Raw genomic sequence first — 16,418 nt, forward strand, 5'->3', positions numbered from 1 at the left:
TTTCTATCCATCTACTGTTTGACAGGTAAAATCTTAAATTCCCTGATGTTGAGTCTAAGTACAGTCGATTTATAGCATGAACCAGCAGGTAAATAAACAGTCTGTTGAGTGGAGTGGAATTAAGCATCCAGCCACAGACAGAAAGCCAATACTATACAAATGGGACCACACAGTGTTGGCAACCATCGACATCTGCATGCAACTCCTTAACTACTATTACTCATGAATCTCTCCAGATACAGTTTGTAATCTTGTCTCTGAGTGGCTCTCTCTAGTTTGTTTCTGCATTAGGCATGATAAATGCATTTTAGAAACTGACAGTAAAAGATTAATATGCTCACAACCATCAAAGAGAGCCTTTCACTGATTTCAAATAGCTGCCCTCCCTTCAACCGCCCACCCCGGCACACCATCCAATTAATACTTACTCACGAAGGCTTCCTCATCCACCGGCAAACGCACTGACATGCAGAAGTATGTATCAGACTATTAAGGAAAGAAAGATACAAAATCTGAATTAATCTGCTGCTAGTAAAGAAGAAAAAAAAAAAAAACGAGTAAAATCATGGGCTCTATGACTGAAAAAGAACTACCGGCCCAGTAAGGTAAAGTTGCCTGCCAACTGGGTGGGACCAAGGTAATGGAAGGGCCAAGTTTAGTACATAGGTACTCCAAACATTTTCCTAGGACTCTTCCCTAATTGATTTCAAATCCTATTTATAAGACCAATTATCACAAGTGATATTTCTAGTACTGTCACAGTTAAAAGGCAACATTTTAGATGCTTCTATAAAAAGAGTGAAACACTTTAATGCACTTGACTTTAAAGTGGTAGGAGTTAGTGTTGACCATCTTCACTATATGCATAATTAAATATTTAATTTCCTGAATCACTTTACAAGTGCTCAAATATTAACTAGAGAAGTACAATGAATAAAAGTTGGTCTTAAAATATAATATTTGGTTGTTCTCCCTTAATGTTTTTATGTAGTTGAAGAAATCAACATTAACTCAAGTTACTCTTTATTTTCCAGCAACTAGTCTCTTATCTAAATGGTCGTTTTTCCACCATCACATATATTAACATTAAGAATTTTTAGTGATAAAAATTGCAATTTAAAGAGAATGGGCTTCTGTTTGACCAATGCATTCCACTTCCGTAGTGGAAGAGCCTATGCAGGGAAATATGTGCCATGGTTGATAATACACCCAATACAAATACAGACTAAAGTCATTTAATAATTCATACTTCATGGGTTAATACCATACAGTGCTGCAATCAAGAGAATCCATAAACACAGATAGAGATCATCTGCGTATTACTAAGCCTACTGGTTAGCACTGAAAAACTGTGAAATTTGTACCTCTTTTTAAAATTCTGTGTTGGGTAGAAGTTCAAATACACCTCAAATCAGCATGTTAAACTTTGAAAAATTCAAGAAATAAGATTTAGTCTTCATTACTACCTTTCTATATGCCATTTTTTTCTCAATTGAGCAAATTGTTTTGTTTCTTTATAATTATTTAGATTCACCTTTATTTTGCTAAGAAGGAAACATTCTGGGAAATGTTGAAGATTGCACAGCAAGGAGGTTAAGCTACATAAATGATAGAGATGTGGACTGTGTATCCAAAACCCGAGAAATATAATGGCAAAATAATGCTTAAAGGTCTCATAATCATGTACAAGATTGCTCACAAATATTTTTCCAATCTCTGAATTACTACTGTCACAAAACTCCATTCTAACATAAAAAACAGTTAAGTGTCAGATTCTTTTCTATTTGGCCCTCCTGAGCTATGAGTAATTCAGGGCTGGAAGCTATTCGTGGCTACTATAGCCGCTGTTGCTACAATTACTATTGCTAAGCCAACAGTTACTGAATGCTTATTATGTGCCAGGCATAGTTCTCAACAGATTATATCATTTAATAACTAAAATAATCAAACATGGTAGATAGATACTATTATGAACTCCACTTTAAAGATAGTAAAAACAATAACTAACATTTATTGAGAGCTTACTATGTGCCAGCACTGTTCTAAACACTGTATGTATTAACCTCTTTAATCCTCAAAACATAGCTTTGTGATATAATACTATTATCTGCCCCATTTTACAGATGAGGAAACCGAGGCAAACAGAGGCTAAGTAACTGTTCTGTTTGTTCTAGCCAAAACCTGGCACTAGGCAGGTAGGCTCTTGAAACCCCTCTTAGCATAGTTGCTTTAGAAAGCTGGCAATTTATTTTTTATTTATTTTTTATTTATTTATTTTTTTTTTTTTTAAGATTTTATTTATTTGCGAGAGAGAGAATGAGAGACAGAGAGCATGAGAGGGAGGAGGGTCAGAGGGAGAAGCAGACTCCCTGCCGAGCAGGGAGCCCGATGCGGGACTCGATCCCGGGACTCCAGGATCATGACCTGAGCCGGAGGCAGTCGCTTAAACAACTGAGCCATCCAGGCGCCCCAGAAAGCTGGCAATTTAATATGCAATCCTCTGGGGGAAAAAAAAGAAAGAAAGAAAGAAAGCTGGCAATTGTAAATCTTTGCTCTGCCTCTCTGAGATGTGAACCTTCTATCAGCCAGAACTGTCTTCTCACATTCAATGAGACAATTCCGCTCTGGTTCTCAGCCAGTGGATGCCTTGTTCTAACTTCCATCACTGCTTCCTGTCATGAAGATATGAGAAGCTTGTTTTTCCTCTAGATAGGTGCCAATGAACAAATCCAGATGGCCAAGTCCCAGAGGCCACCCCCCAAAACTCCTCAGTGCTTTTTCCTTCCCCCCAAGACTCCAAAGGTCTTCTGTCCTTTGTTTTGGCAGAGTTGACTTCAGTTCACACTGGACCTCCTTCACTATCACAATGGTAATTTTTGAAGAAAATCTGTCTTTACCACTTTAACTCATGTCCACCTGATGTACCTTTTGACACTAACAAGTGCGGGAGCTGGAATCTGAACAAGGTAGTCTGACTAATGCGTTACAGATCATTCAAAGCACTATGAACAGTTAATGACTTCAAGGAAATATAAAAACAAAAGTCAATTTAAAGTAGCTAAGCACATATTTACAATAAGAAAGGATCAAAGGTTGCAATTAAACACACACCAAACAGAAGTTCTTTCATATTTGGACTTGTTTTTGGTTTTATTTTATCTTTCATTTTATTATAAGCCACTTCAAGCTGTTTTTGGAATAGTTAAGTTATAGGACTAAATACATACATCAAATTAAAAAAAGTTGGTTCTTTTGATTAAAAATAAACAACTAGGGGTGCCTGGGTGGCTCAGTTGGTTAAGCATCTGCCTTTAGCTCAGGTCATGATCCCGGGGTCCTGGGATTGAGGCCCGCATCGGGCTCCCTGCTCGGCGGGAAGCCTGCTTCTCCCTCTCCCGCTCCCCCTGCTTGTGTTTCCTCTCTCACTGTCTCTCTCTCTCTGTCAAAATAAATAAATAAAATCTTTAAAAAAAAAATTAAAAAAATAAACAACTAAAAACAATAATGGTTCCATGTACAGAATAAAGGCAACTACTATTATACTCAGAATTGATCAGATCCATATTGTAATTCTTATTCTTATCAGCAGCTGTGCAATTTTAATGGACAGAATAACCTGGGAATGTCTTCCTTCTGTCAATTTTTATTTCTTGGCTTATAAGTTCTCTGATAATGAGAATATATTCAGATTTCAATGGTTTCTTTTCTGTTCTGTTGAAGCCAGTTTAAAAAAAAAAAAAATGAAGAAGAGATGAGGGAGATATCCTCTGCAGAATAAATAGCATTTGGCAAAATTATTTTGGGAGAGCAAAGTCTGTATTACACATTGCATCAATGGTGTCCCATGCCCCCTTATTCTCTGATTTAGGATTTTACTCATGCCCCATTTTTCAAGATAAAGAATAATTCTGTTAGAAGAAAAGGTAAAAACTTTTTTTTTCTAAAAATTTTGAGCACACTAAAAAATACAGTGTGTATCAAATCAATAATTAGCCTTCAGCTAAAAGCTCTGAAGACCAGTTCAACAGAACCGAGAGTAACAAAAATTAATTTATTCTTTTCTCTGCAAGTGTAAAAGGTGTCAGTGATTTTTTTTCTATAGTATTCTGGTAATAATAGTTTGGTTCCTAGAATTAAGTTGAGAGCTCAAGATCTCTGTAAGGAAGGTATGGCCCTAAGGGTCATTTACAGGGTTTAACTGGAGAAGCCATATCTTAAAGATGACTCAGGGCCAAGTTCTGTCCCCCTTAGGCTGGCTGGGTCTGAGTAAGCACTCTTTTTGTGTTACTTCATTTTCTTCTCACAGTTATGCTGTGAGTAGGACTAACAGGCACTGCATCTTTTTTTTACAGAAATGGAAACTGATTCACAGAAACGTTATTGATCTACCTAAGGCCACTCAGGTAGTGTGGAGTAAGGATTAAAAGTCCTCAAGTTTATACCTTCAGGATGATTAGAGATAACTATGTATCTTTCCTGCCACTTTCTTGCCATTAATCTAGTTTCTTGCCATTTTAATCTAGTTAAATATGATTCTGGAGAGTCCTTTGAACCTTCATACCTCTTTTTCTCTGAGACTAAATCCTATATTTAAAATTAAATGTAAGTCTCTTCATAAGTAAATGAATAACTTTTTTTTTTTTACAAGACAGGTAATCTGCTGAAGAATGGATCGGACAATAGCCTTTGCCAAACTATTATGAACTCATTATAGCACAGGGAAAGAAAGATTATTTAGGTGATTACAAAATACTGTTTCATCAATATAGGTTAATTTCTATAGCAGGTCACCAAGAAGGGATAGTTACTTTAAACTTAAATTCCATGCTGTAAACAGTAGTCAATATAAGAATTTAAGGCTATAATAGCATGTAATCACATAGTTAACTACTATTAACTCTGTGATCGAGAAATTCTTTTTTAAAAAAACAAAGCCTCCTGAGACAACAATATTAAGAAAACTGGGACAATACATTTCTCAAAGTAATAAAACCATTATATCACTGATATGAACAAGTAACCAGTTATGTTTTTCTTTTTTTGCAGGATAACCACTGAGAACATTATTTAACAGTACCCTGATCAGATAAATATAACCCCACACCCTTTGTCAACAATACAAAACAAATTCAACTGACTTAAACATACGATCGATATTTAGCATATGATACCTCTGCAAAGGGAAAACATTTATTGAACCTCCTACTTTATTCTAGAAGCTTTCCATCATAGTTATTTCCCATGATAACACGGCCAGGTAGGTGTTACAGACACTGTTTTAAAGGTATAAAACTGAAGTTCAAACAGGTAAGTAACTTGTTTGTGATTAAACAAAATTCCCAAAACTTATGAAATGGAATTTGAACCCAGTTCATTAAAACACTTCTCTGTCCACAAGTGTTGGACAGAGGTTGTTTTTCAAATCTCTCTAATATTTGAAAAGAGAATATCAGTTCTTAGACACAACTTTAGTTGTTTACTTGCTTAAGGGGAGAAATAAAGGAAACCAAGAGACATAAAATTTAACAAGAAATTTTAGTCCAAGTCCCCTAAATTTTCAATAGCATCTGAGAGTATCTCATGAAAGCTTGTTGACAAGCTGCAAAGAACTGGACTAGAACCACAGCGATTTAATTTTGCCATTATTTTGTTTCTGCAAAGTAAAGCTATTTGAAAGCATATACATAACTCAGATCAGTGTTTCTCTCTAACACATTCTGAAGACACAAAAACAGCACCTTACTGCCCATTATAATAGTTTCTTCATTTGAACACACAGTCCCAGAAAGGATGCTTCCATAATTCAACCCAAACTACCAGTACAACCTTTCACAATTTTCCGTATATCATCATTGAATCCTCTTTTTCTCTCTGTGGGAAGAACACAGTATCTGAGCTTGGTGCCAGGGGAGTGTCTGTAAAATACTGTTGATTCAAACTGCTAACATAAGGCTCAGAGGTACAAGAAGGGAGAAATAATGTGAATCTACAAAGCCACATTTCCCAGTGCTCTCTGTTACGGCACATCAGCCAAATCTGAGTCAAGAGGGATATGATATTGCTGATGCCTCTTTGCTGCTGCCACTGGGAACTATCCAAGAAAAGCACATTTTTCTGACAAAAGAAGTGTGCTAGAAATGAAAGAAAAGTGCTTATTGCTAAACAACTCCTATTATATTCTATTATTACCATTTTTTAAAAGATTGTGTCTATTTATCTGAGAGAGAGTGTGCAGGAGCAGGGGGACAGGGCAGAGGGAGAGGCAGAGGGAGAAGCAGACTCCCCACTGAGCAGGGAACCCAAGAGGGAGCTCGATCCCAGGACCCCAAGATCATGACCTGAACCAAAGGCAGATGCTTAACCGACTGAGACACCCAGGCACCCCTATTATTACCCATTTTAAACCAAGAGTTCTCATGTAGACAAAAGTGTTCAGTAACACCTTGCTTACATTATTTAAAAAGTGTTCTTTATTTTGATTTAGTTGTTTGTGAGACAGAGATGCAGTGGTTTCTATAGAATAAGTAGTTGATAAAATCAACTGCTTATTTAAATTAATATGGAACAAACAAAACCATCTGTTCACATAAAACCAGTAATTTTTGTTTTGGGAAACCAGAGGTACCATTCAGATTCTAGTGCTGAACACTATGATTTGATCCTGATTAGATAATATCCTCCCTGCCCTTATATTGTTTGGACTGAAAGGGTCCCGGCAGACAACCTTTCTTAAGGAGACTCTCCAATGTGGTGACACAAATAGGCATACAAATAATAGACAACATAACCCAGTTTTACCCGGATATGGTTATTTCTGCGGCTGTTTGCAAAGGGTTGTTTTCTGTGAATAGGCCACAACCCATAAAGATATTATATTGTGTATGGCGTGGTCTCTGGTGACTTTTCTCAGCCATCCCTTGTCAAATAACCAGAGCAGTGAAGCCATCTCACGGTGGCAACTGTGACTCTATGTCTTTGAGTCGTTGCTTGCAAAGCGAGTAGTAACCTCTTTACCGACCGAGATCACGCACAGTTTAAATCCGATCCACACAAACTGTGGAGGTGCCACAAAAGCCCTTCATTTTCATACTGTACTCACTTTGGGTTTATGTATTTTTTTTAAGATTGTATTTATTTATTTGAGATAGAGCGAGCATGAGCGGGGGGTGGGGGGGGTGGGCAGAGGAAGAGGGAGGAGCAGACTCCCTGCTGGGCAGACAGCAGGACTTGGGGCTCCATGCAGCGACCTGGGGCTCGATCCTAGGACCCCAGGATCATGACCTGAGCAGAAGGCAGATGCTTAACCGACTGAGCCACCCAGGCTCCCCCTCACTTGGGGTTTAAATAACTTGAGTTCTGCGAAGAACTAGGGGAAACCTCAGGCACTAATAGTAGTGTTGGCAGTCCAACAAGGCAAAGGCTTAGAATATGATAAGGCCTCTTTGACAAGGGTCCTAGTTAGGAGAGGAAGGAAGCAATTGGAAAATTGTTTTTCAAAGTTTTCTTTTAACTGGTCCAGTTTGAAAATGGAATCAAATTGCTATTTCCCAAAGTGATTTTAATGCACCCTTACTAAGCTTAAACTGACACAGTAGTCTGTATTTTCAACATCATCCTAGTATAAAAGAAAGCTAAAGCAAAGGAAAATTATAGCAGAACACAAACGCCTTTCTGCAGCAAAGCTCAGGTTTAAAAAGTCTCCCTCTCTAGGCAAACCAAGAACAGACTCTTAACTATAGAGAAGAAAATGAGGGTTACTGGAGGGGAGGTGGGTGGGGGAATGGGCTAAATGGGTGATGGGGATTAAGGAGGGCACCAGGTATTTTATGTAAGTGATGAATCACTAAATTCTACACCAGAAAACAATATCATATTGTATGTTAATTGGAATTTAAATAAAAATCTGGAGAATCAAGAAAGAAGATAAATAAGACTTTCTATTCTAGATGTATTCTATATTAAAAAACTTAACAGGCTATTAAACTTCCTCAGCAATATATATTTATGTTGCAAAGTTGGGAGAAGTTGAGGAATAAAAAACTTTTTAATTACAAAAAAAACAAAACAACCCAAATCTACCTCTCTAAAACCAGAACTTAAGATACTTACAGATAAAATCCCTTAAACTCTCACTTTGTATATACTCTATCCTAATTTTTCCCTTTGCTGTTGTCTTTCCCTTAACGTACACATATAAAATATGTGTCTTTTTATGTTTATATTCATTAAGCTCTGGAAGAAATAGTCATAATGAAGATTTTATGTTAAAAAAACATTCCCAAATTGACTAAAAGAAAGTATTCTCCAAAATGTTCTACTCTTGTCCTAAACGTTAAGCTGTAAGCTCCAGACCCACCAACTTTTTGGATGTTTAGCCCAATCTAGAATGTAATCTTCTTGTAATAATGTCTGTCTTGCATCCTAAGCATTTAGAATACTATCTGGCACAAACTGGGAGCTCTATAAATATTTGCTGAATTTTGCATGTACCTTCCTCCTTTGGTGGCAAAAAACTGACAATTTTAAAAAGGCCGAAGTGAAACCTGTATTATAGATGCTGCCTAATTAGGGTTTTATACAGTATCACTTTTTCACATGAATTTTATCCTTCAGTTGACTCATCCTAGAATCCCATTTGCATTTTTAAACTATAATCACACTGTGGCTGATGATGACAAGATTCTTAATGCCAAGTAGCTCAAGTGGAAGCGACTTCCTGGCAAGGGCTCTTCTTTGGGAATTACAAATCTGTATGAGCAAATGATGAAGGGAAAAATATTTTGGTGAGTGAACATCTGTCTTAGAGTGTTCACACACTTTCATTTAAGAGAAAACAGAAAGGAACAGACTAATAACAGTCTATAATTAATCACCTATGGTGGGATCTTCCTTGGATTCCTGATTCTGAGGAAGTTATGTGAGAGGAAACTACTGTTCTCAACAGGGGTTGCTGATGACCTCTACTACTTACCTTCCCCAAGCCTAAGCCAGTGGTTTATGCTTTTCATCAAGTTTCCCCAAAATGAAAGCTTTCTGAACCCTGTGCCAACATTAACAAGTCACACCCGTGTCCCTCTCTTTTAGCAGCAGATTGGAAAATGACTATCTCAAATCTGTTTGCAGATACTTCAGAACAGAGAAGGTCCCACAGTCCCTACCCCCCAAACACCACATTTCTATGCTAAGTGGCTTACATTTGACTCTAGGACGATATGGTGTCATGGAAGAGAAGCTCCGGAATTGAACAGGTCTGTCAATTACTTTACTACTTCGGTTGCATCCAACTCTCTTGAAATTTAAAATGAAGCATCAGAAAACAAAGTGGTCTACACAATTTCTGTTCTTTCTGGGGCTGTTCCCTTATGTCTTGTCAGAGTCATCTCATGAATACTTGCCCACCTTTAAATCTCTTTTAATGTCTGTGTAGAAATCCATTCTTCCACCCATCCATTCATTCATTCAACAAACATATCTGCTGGGCAACTCCCATAAAACTGTGAGCAAAATTATACATGGTTTCTGTCCTAACAGAGCTTGCAGTCTGTCAGCAGAGCAGACCAATAATCACACAAATAAATGTCAAATTTTTGCTGTTTTAATTAATACATGGGAGAAGTAAAGGGTGCTATAAAAGCCAGGAATTCAGGGGAAACGACATAGATGAAGTAGGACTAGCAAAGTTTTAGGCATAGGAAATAGTATTTTCAAAGGTCTTACAGTTGGAGAGAATTTGATGTGACTGAGAAAACAAAAGTCAATGCATATAGACAGGGGAAACAAGTTAAGTTGGACTGGAAAGTGAGATGTGGGGTACACACTGCTAGACCTTGTAGTCTGTGTTAAGGACTCTAGTTGTTTTGTTTTATTTTGTTTTTCTTTTTTCTTCTTACATTTATTTATTTATTTTTGGAATCTCTACACCCAACATAGGGCTCAAACTCACAACCCCAAGATCAAGAGTTCCATGCTCTTCTGAATAAGCCAGCCAGGTACCTCTATTTTGTTCTTCTTGAGAGAAAAGGAAGCCAATGAAATTTTTTGTAGGAAACTGACATGGAGGCTCAAATTAATTAGAGAGGTGCGTAAAAAGGTGAGTAAAAGTTATTCAGAAAAATGATATTAGCTTGAAACTGGGTATTGGCACTAAAGAAGGAGAAAAGAGAATAGATTTTAGAGACATTTAAAAGGTAAAATAGGGGTGCCTGGGTGGCTCAGTTGGTTAAGCATTTGACTCTTGATTTTGACGCAGGTCATGATATCAGAGTGCTGGGATCGAGCCCCACATCTGGCTCCCCACTCAGTGCATGTCTGCTTGTCTCCCTCTCCCTCTGCCCCTGCTCATGCGCTCGTTCTCGCTCTCTCTCTCAAATCAATAAATAAATCATAAATAAATAAATAAATAAATGCTCAAATAGACATGCCTGGGAGTGGATTGGAATGGAAGGGAAAGAGGCAATATCAAGGATGATTCCTAGATTTTTGGTGTGTGTAACTGAATGCACTCGTAGCAGTTGGACCTAAAACACGAAAAGACCAGGTTTGAAGAAGAAAATGGATTTGCCATTGGACATATTGACCTTAAAAAGCTTTTGAAATCTGTAAGTAAATATCAAATGGGAAGCTGGGTCAAAGTTCCTTTTAAGAGCAGAGGCCTAGAAATGTAAATTTATGCTACATGTAAGTTGGATGGTAACTGGGCAGTGGGTGTGGAGGAAGCTCTTTTGGGAGAGTAGAAAACAGAAAAGACAAGTGAAGTGGCTGGCCCAAGAAAGAGCAGCCGCAGAGGTCAGAGAAAAACCAGGAGAGTGTTATATCCAGAAGCTGAAAAAGGGGAATGTTTCAAGAAGGAAGAAGTAGTTGCCAATGTCTCTAATTAAAACCCATACGTTAGCAGTGTTCTCACAGGGATGCCTACAACTCAGTTCTAACATTTGGACATCGACTTCTTTGTGTGTTAACACTCCTAACTTATTTTAAGGAACCCAGTTACTCCTGCTAGCTCCTCCTACAAGGACTACGACTCTGGATACTCTGGCCTCATGACTCAGGGTCTTCTCAGAGCTATGTAAACCTCCCACCACACTCACAATCGAAATTCCCCACAGACTCTCTAGTGTTGGCCATCCACGCTGCCTCCCAATAAAGAAATGCCTGCCACAACAGCACACAGCAGAGTCACCACAAAGTTCTCTCACCAGCTCCTTTGGTGATGGTCACAGGGCCTCTGCCAACTTGGGAAACAGGAAAGAACATCAGTGAAAAGGAAAATGAAAAAAGAAACAGGGGAGCCTGGCTGGCTCAGTCAGAAGAGCGTGCAACTCTTGATATCAGGGTCGTGGGTTTGAACCCCACACTGGGTGTAGAGATTACTAAAAAAAATAAACTTTGAAAAAAAGAAAGAAAAAAAAAACAGTAACAACAGCAACAAAAAACAAAGAATTTAGAAGGCTGAAGAAAAATGACTTCAGCATACTTGTATAAATGTTACAGTTCTAAGCAAAAATCTAAATCTTTTGGTATTATGTATCTGTAATGAGATTAATACTGTGAAAATATAAAATTGTTGTACTCATATTTCTCTCCCAAATAAATCATATTGGTTCCCCAGAAGCCATTCTGTTATTATGGCTCCAAAGAAGGGAGGCAGGGCTAATGCTAGCTAGGAAAGGGAGAGAATAGGCAGAGCAGAATACTCTCCCAGACAGGGGGAGGAAATGAAAGGAACTCTCTGGCCAAGAGAAAGTCAATGTCATCGTCATAGTCACAGAGGAGATGTCAGAGTTGATACCAATGAAGAGAACTGAGCCCAAGAATTCCCTTCATTTGAAACCCTTTCCACTGCCCAAGGCTATTCATGTAAGACCACTCCTTTTCATATACCCAGATATTACCCCGGCAAATAAAAAAGGAAGGAGGAAGGGAAAAAGCTTAATCAAAGTTGGGATGATTGTCTGAACCCAAAGGCAGTGGGATACGCTTCAACTGATACTTTCAAGGTTTTCTTCTCTTACTACTCAGAGGGTCAGGAGCTTAAGAAGCTAAATTCGATCAGTTTTTTAAAAAGTAAAATCTTTATTTTATTTGCATGCTTGAAGAGCAGTGTGTGAACTGTGACTCTGCTACATACATAAGCAAAGAACAATTCGTAAGTTAATGTATCAATTTATTATTTGTACTTTTACTATTTGTTAATGCATTAATGACTGGCATCAGTACGGTATACCATTGCCTGATAAATTTCCTATGGAAGAGATGTAAAATATGTAAATAAACTTGTAAGGCTCAAGTATATTTATGTCCTCATGGCAATGATTTACAGAATTTTTTGACCTGGAAGGTGACTGATTTTTTATTTCATTTACTGTGGTACTTAAAATTGGTAAGAACATTTCAAAAAAGCAAAATGGCAATGCATGGTTATGGCTATCAAAGTGCTTATCAAAAACAGCCCTTTTCTCCTTACAATGAATTGAGCTCATACCAGGACATATCACAAAGACCATGTTAATCAAATACATAACTTCTGTCATACGTAAGAGGCTTAAGAAGATGTTTATGATCACAAAGAGGACATTTGGTTGCAACCTGCAGAAGAACAACTCAAACCAGCTTAAACAGAGATGTAGTCTCTCATATAATGTGTGGTGTGATGTCATCAAGGACTTTGGTTTTTTCCATCTATCCGTTTTATCATATTTGGTATATTGCCTTTCATCTGTAGGATTCTTTTATCATGATTACAAGATGGTTGCAGCAGCTTCCAGTAAGTATCATAGTCTCAGAAACTAATTTCCAAAGGCCAACAGAGGGAAAGTCTCTTACTTCAGTTCCATTTCAAGAGTGAAGCCTTCCCAGAAGCACTTGCTTCCAGCAGAATTCCCTTCACATCTAAATGGCCAGAACTGTATCACATGCGTCCTCTAAACCAATCGTATTAAAGTTAAAGGAATTACCCTTTAATTAGTCTAATCAAGAGTCACTTTCTGGGCTATGGAAGGTCAAAAAGAAAGGGAGAAAAATGCTTATAGAGTAGGCAACCAATAGGTCCTGATAGAATACATTCCTGAGAACAAAAGCCAAAACCCTCATAATTCTAAATTTAACTGGTGGTAGATAATCTTTGGGAAACTGGGTCCATTTCAACGTACTGATCTGCGATATTCAGGATTTTTGAAATCCTTGTCTTCTTGTCTAGTAAAATAATTATGTCAACTAAATATATGCTCAATTAGACATTTTCTGCTACATCTCTTAATTAGATGCCAAAATACACTAAGATTTAGGGACCAAGGGTGGATAAACGCCAAATTCCCAGTTTGGCAAACCTGATGATTTTGAGGTAAATAAGAAATGGAAAGCCAGTTTAATCCAAAGTTAAAAAAAAAAGACAATTGTGCCTTCTGAAAAAAAAATGTTTTTTTTCTTCAAAAGAAGAAGTACCACAGGCATGGGGTACTTATGTTTAATGATGAAGCCATATATTTAACTATACTGTCAAGGGCCAAGTCATTCTGTATCTCTCCACCACCCTCACAGTGATTTTGCAACCTATTCATTTTCCTTAGACTTCCAACTCATACAGGAAACATTACAACAGATTTGCATCCTTCGCCTCGAACTTCTAAGAGGAACTATAAAATCAAATATAAAAATATTCTTCGGAACACTCTTTGTTTTTCCTTTGCACGTCATAAACCTCTCTGTTTCAACATTAGGCAGTTAGAACAAAGCTCCTTGTTTGCTAGTCTGTCTCTTGTTATTAGATTGTGTTTTAAAGGCTGAAGCCTTGATTTATTCTTGTTTGTAATCCCAAAGACCACATGGCATAAGAACCAGGTATGTAGTGGATGTTGGTTGAATTCATTTGTTGAATTTTTTTAAACTACATGACTAATAACCTTTCATAAAGGGCCTATTCCTACAAAAATAGTTCCAGAGCATGGAGTAATTTTTTCCTTTAAGGATTTTATTTATGCTTCTTTTTAAAGACTATCAAACCAAATTTATCCCACTGTAATTTTCCAACTTCCACTGAAAGACAGTATTAATAATTCAAGAAAAGGAATGACTCTACAAAGGTTGTCTTCTCTTTGTGTCTCAACTCCCAGGGGTGGATAGTTGTCATATAGTTAATGGAGTTATTATTACAATGAACCAAATAGCTGTAGAAACTGCAAATGTCCATTTTCCAGATATATTTTTACTTGTCATCAGTTCATTTTACATTATAAACATAAATAACTGCACTTCATTCAGTATCGGTGTCCTTCTTTAAGCCAGCTTGGAAATTAGGGGGAAAGCTAATTCTAAACAAAAGAATAAATTCAATATTTTAAAATCAGTTTCATTTTTTTATTATACTTATTTTTAAAGATTTTATTTATTTATTTGAGAGAAAGAGAGAGAGAGTGAGCACGAGCATGGGGAGGGCAGAGGGAGAGGGAGAAGCAGACTCCCCTCTTAGCAGAGACCCAGACTCGGGGCTCAATCCCAGGACCCTAGGATCATGACCTGAGCTGAAGGCAGATGCTTAACCGACTGAGCCACCCAGGTTCCCCAGATCAGCTTCATTTTTTAATGTTTTCTTAGACTTACACATACATATACACACATACACACACATACAAATACACAGAGTGCATAATAACAACAATAAAACTAAACAATCCCAAACTGTCATCATTATATAATTAGTTTTCTATACTCAGTAGCCCTTAGTAGATGTTAGGAGAAAATCTGACCTTTTATATCCAGCAGTTACAAACATAAACTGTATAAACCTAATAAACTGAATTTAAGAGTGATCAAATGGCTTATGGGGGAAAGTTTCTTTTTAATTATTATTGTTGAAGTATAATTAACATACAATGTTATATTAGTGTCAAGTGTACAATATATTAGCTCAATAATTCTATACATTTACTCAGTGCTCATCATGGTAAGTGTAGTCATCATCTATCACATGGAACATTATCACAATATTATTGACCGCATCCTCTATGCTGTACTTTTCACTTCCATGACTTATTTATTTATTTTTATTTTTTACCTTTTAAAAAGATTTCATTTATTTGAGAGACAGAGAGTGCATGAGTGGGGGCCGGGGGAAAGGGCAGAGAGAGAGGGAGAAGCAGACTCCCTGCTGAGCAGGGAGCTCGATGCGGAGCTTGATCCTAGGACCCCAAGAGTGTGACCTGAGCCAAAGACAGATGCTTAACCGACGGAGCCACCCATGTGCCCCATGACTTATTTGTTTTAAACTGGAAGTTTGTACTTCTTAATCTCCTTTGTCTATTTCATTCATCCCCCCCCTCCCCTCTGGCAACCACCAGTTTGTTCTTTGTATTTAAAAGTCTGTTGGTTGTTTGCATTTTAGATTCCACATATAAGTGAAATGATATGGTATTTATCTTTCTCTGTCTGACTTACTTCACTTAGCATAATACCCTCTAGTCCCATCCACCATGTTGTCTCAAAGGGCAAGATCTCATTATTTTTTATGGCTGAGTAATATTCTATTGTGTGTGTGTGTGTGTGTGTGTGTGTATCTTTTTTATTCATTTATCTATCAATGGACACTTGGGTTGTTTGCATAACCTGGCTATTGTAAAGAAAATGTTACAATAAATTTAGGGGTGCATGTATATTTTCAAACTGTATCCAGAAGATACAGTTTGTCCCTGGCAATCTCTGCTACCAGCCTATCAACGGACTTAACACAATAACCGACAAACTAAACAACAAACATACCTTGATTCCATATATATTTTGATCCTGGGACATAAAAATAGATAATAATAATTCTCTTCCTTCAGAAACTTTAAAATCTAATGAAGAAAACAAAGCCTACCCTTAGGAAAGAGTGATGGTGACTTGATCTTAATAGAACCCATCCAGGGGCAGGGAGGAGGGCCATTTGGCTGGGCTTAACATTTGGAGGGCCTTTTCTCCTAGCAAGATTATGCAGACAGAGAGAGAGAGACACAGTCAAGACTGAAAAAAGAGGGCATTTATCTTACAAGTTTCAATTTGTCCACCACTTGTAATTCACAGACTTAACATATTTTGCAAATCTTGTCATTTTCTTGTGAATGGCACTATACCATTTCTATAATAAAAGTATTAATTTGTTATATTTAACATTAAAATATATCAGTCAAGCTTCCTTTAGGAAACAGAAGGCAAAACAAAGGGGACAACTGAGGAAAATGTAACCAAGGAGCCAAAAACAAAGCTGTGGGCCAGGTTAAAGGAAGCATGTAAGTAATGTTGAACCGCTCTAGGGATTTACAAAGTAGCAAGCTGCTACCACTTAAAGACACAGGAGGCAAGAAGAGGACGAGGTGTCAAAATCAGAAACTGCTTTAGCCTTAAGAGATAATTGGAGTTATGGCACAGGGAGAGAAACGCGGTCACAG

The 16,418-nt window shown here is 37.4% G+C and overlaps 1 protein-coding gene across 18 annotated transcripts in view; it reads right to left on the minus strand.

The window, feature by feature from the left end:
* Positions 1–16,418, minus strand: part of PAM (peptidylglycine alpha-amidating monooxygenase) — a 276,720-nt gene that overhangs the window by 119,641 nt on the left and 140,661 nt on the right. For all 18 annotated transcript variants that reach the window (XM_006728295.3, XM_031040329.2, XM_006728294.3 and 15 more), the window contains exon 4: positions 429–486. In XM_006728295.3, coding sequence (XP_006728358.1) covers positions 429–486 — 58 coding nt within the window. The remainder of the gene's footprint in view (positions 1–428; positions 487–16,418) is intronic.

This window comes from Leptonychotes weddellii, chromosome 7, assembly GCF_054177405.1.
Source record: "Leptonychotes weddellii isolate Sample4059 chromosome 7, ASM5417740v2, whole genome shotgun sequence".
NCBI lineage: Eukaryota > Metazoa > Chordata > Mammalia > Carnivora > Phocidae > Leptonychotes > Leptonychotes weddellii.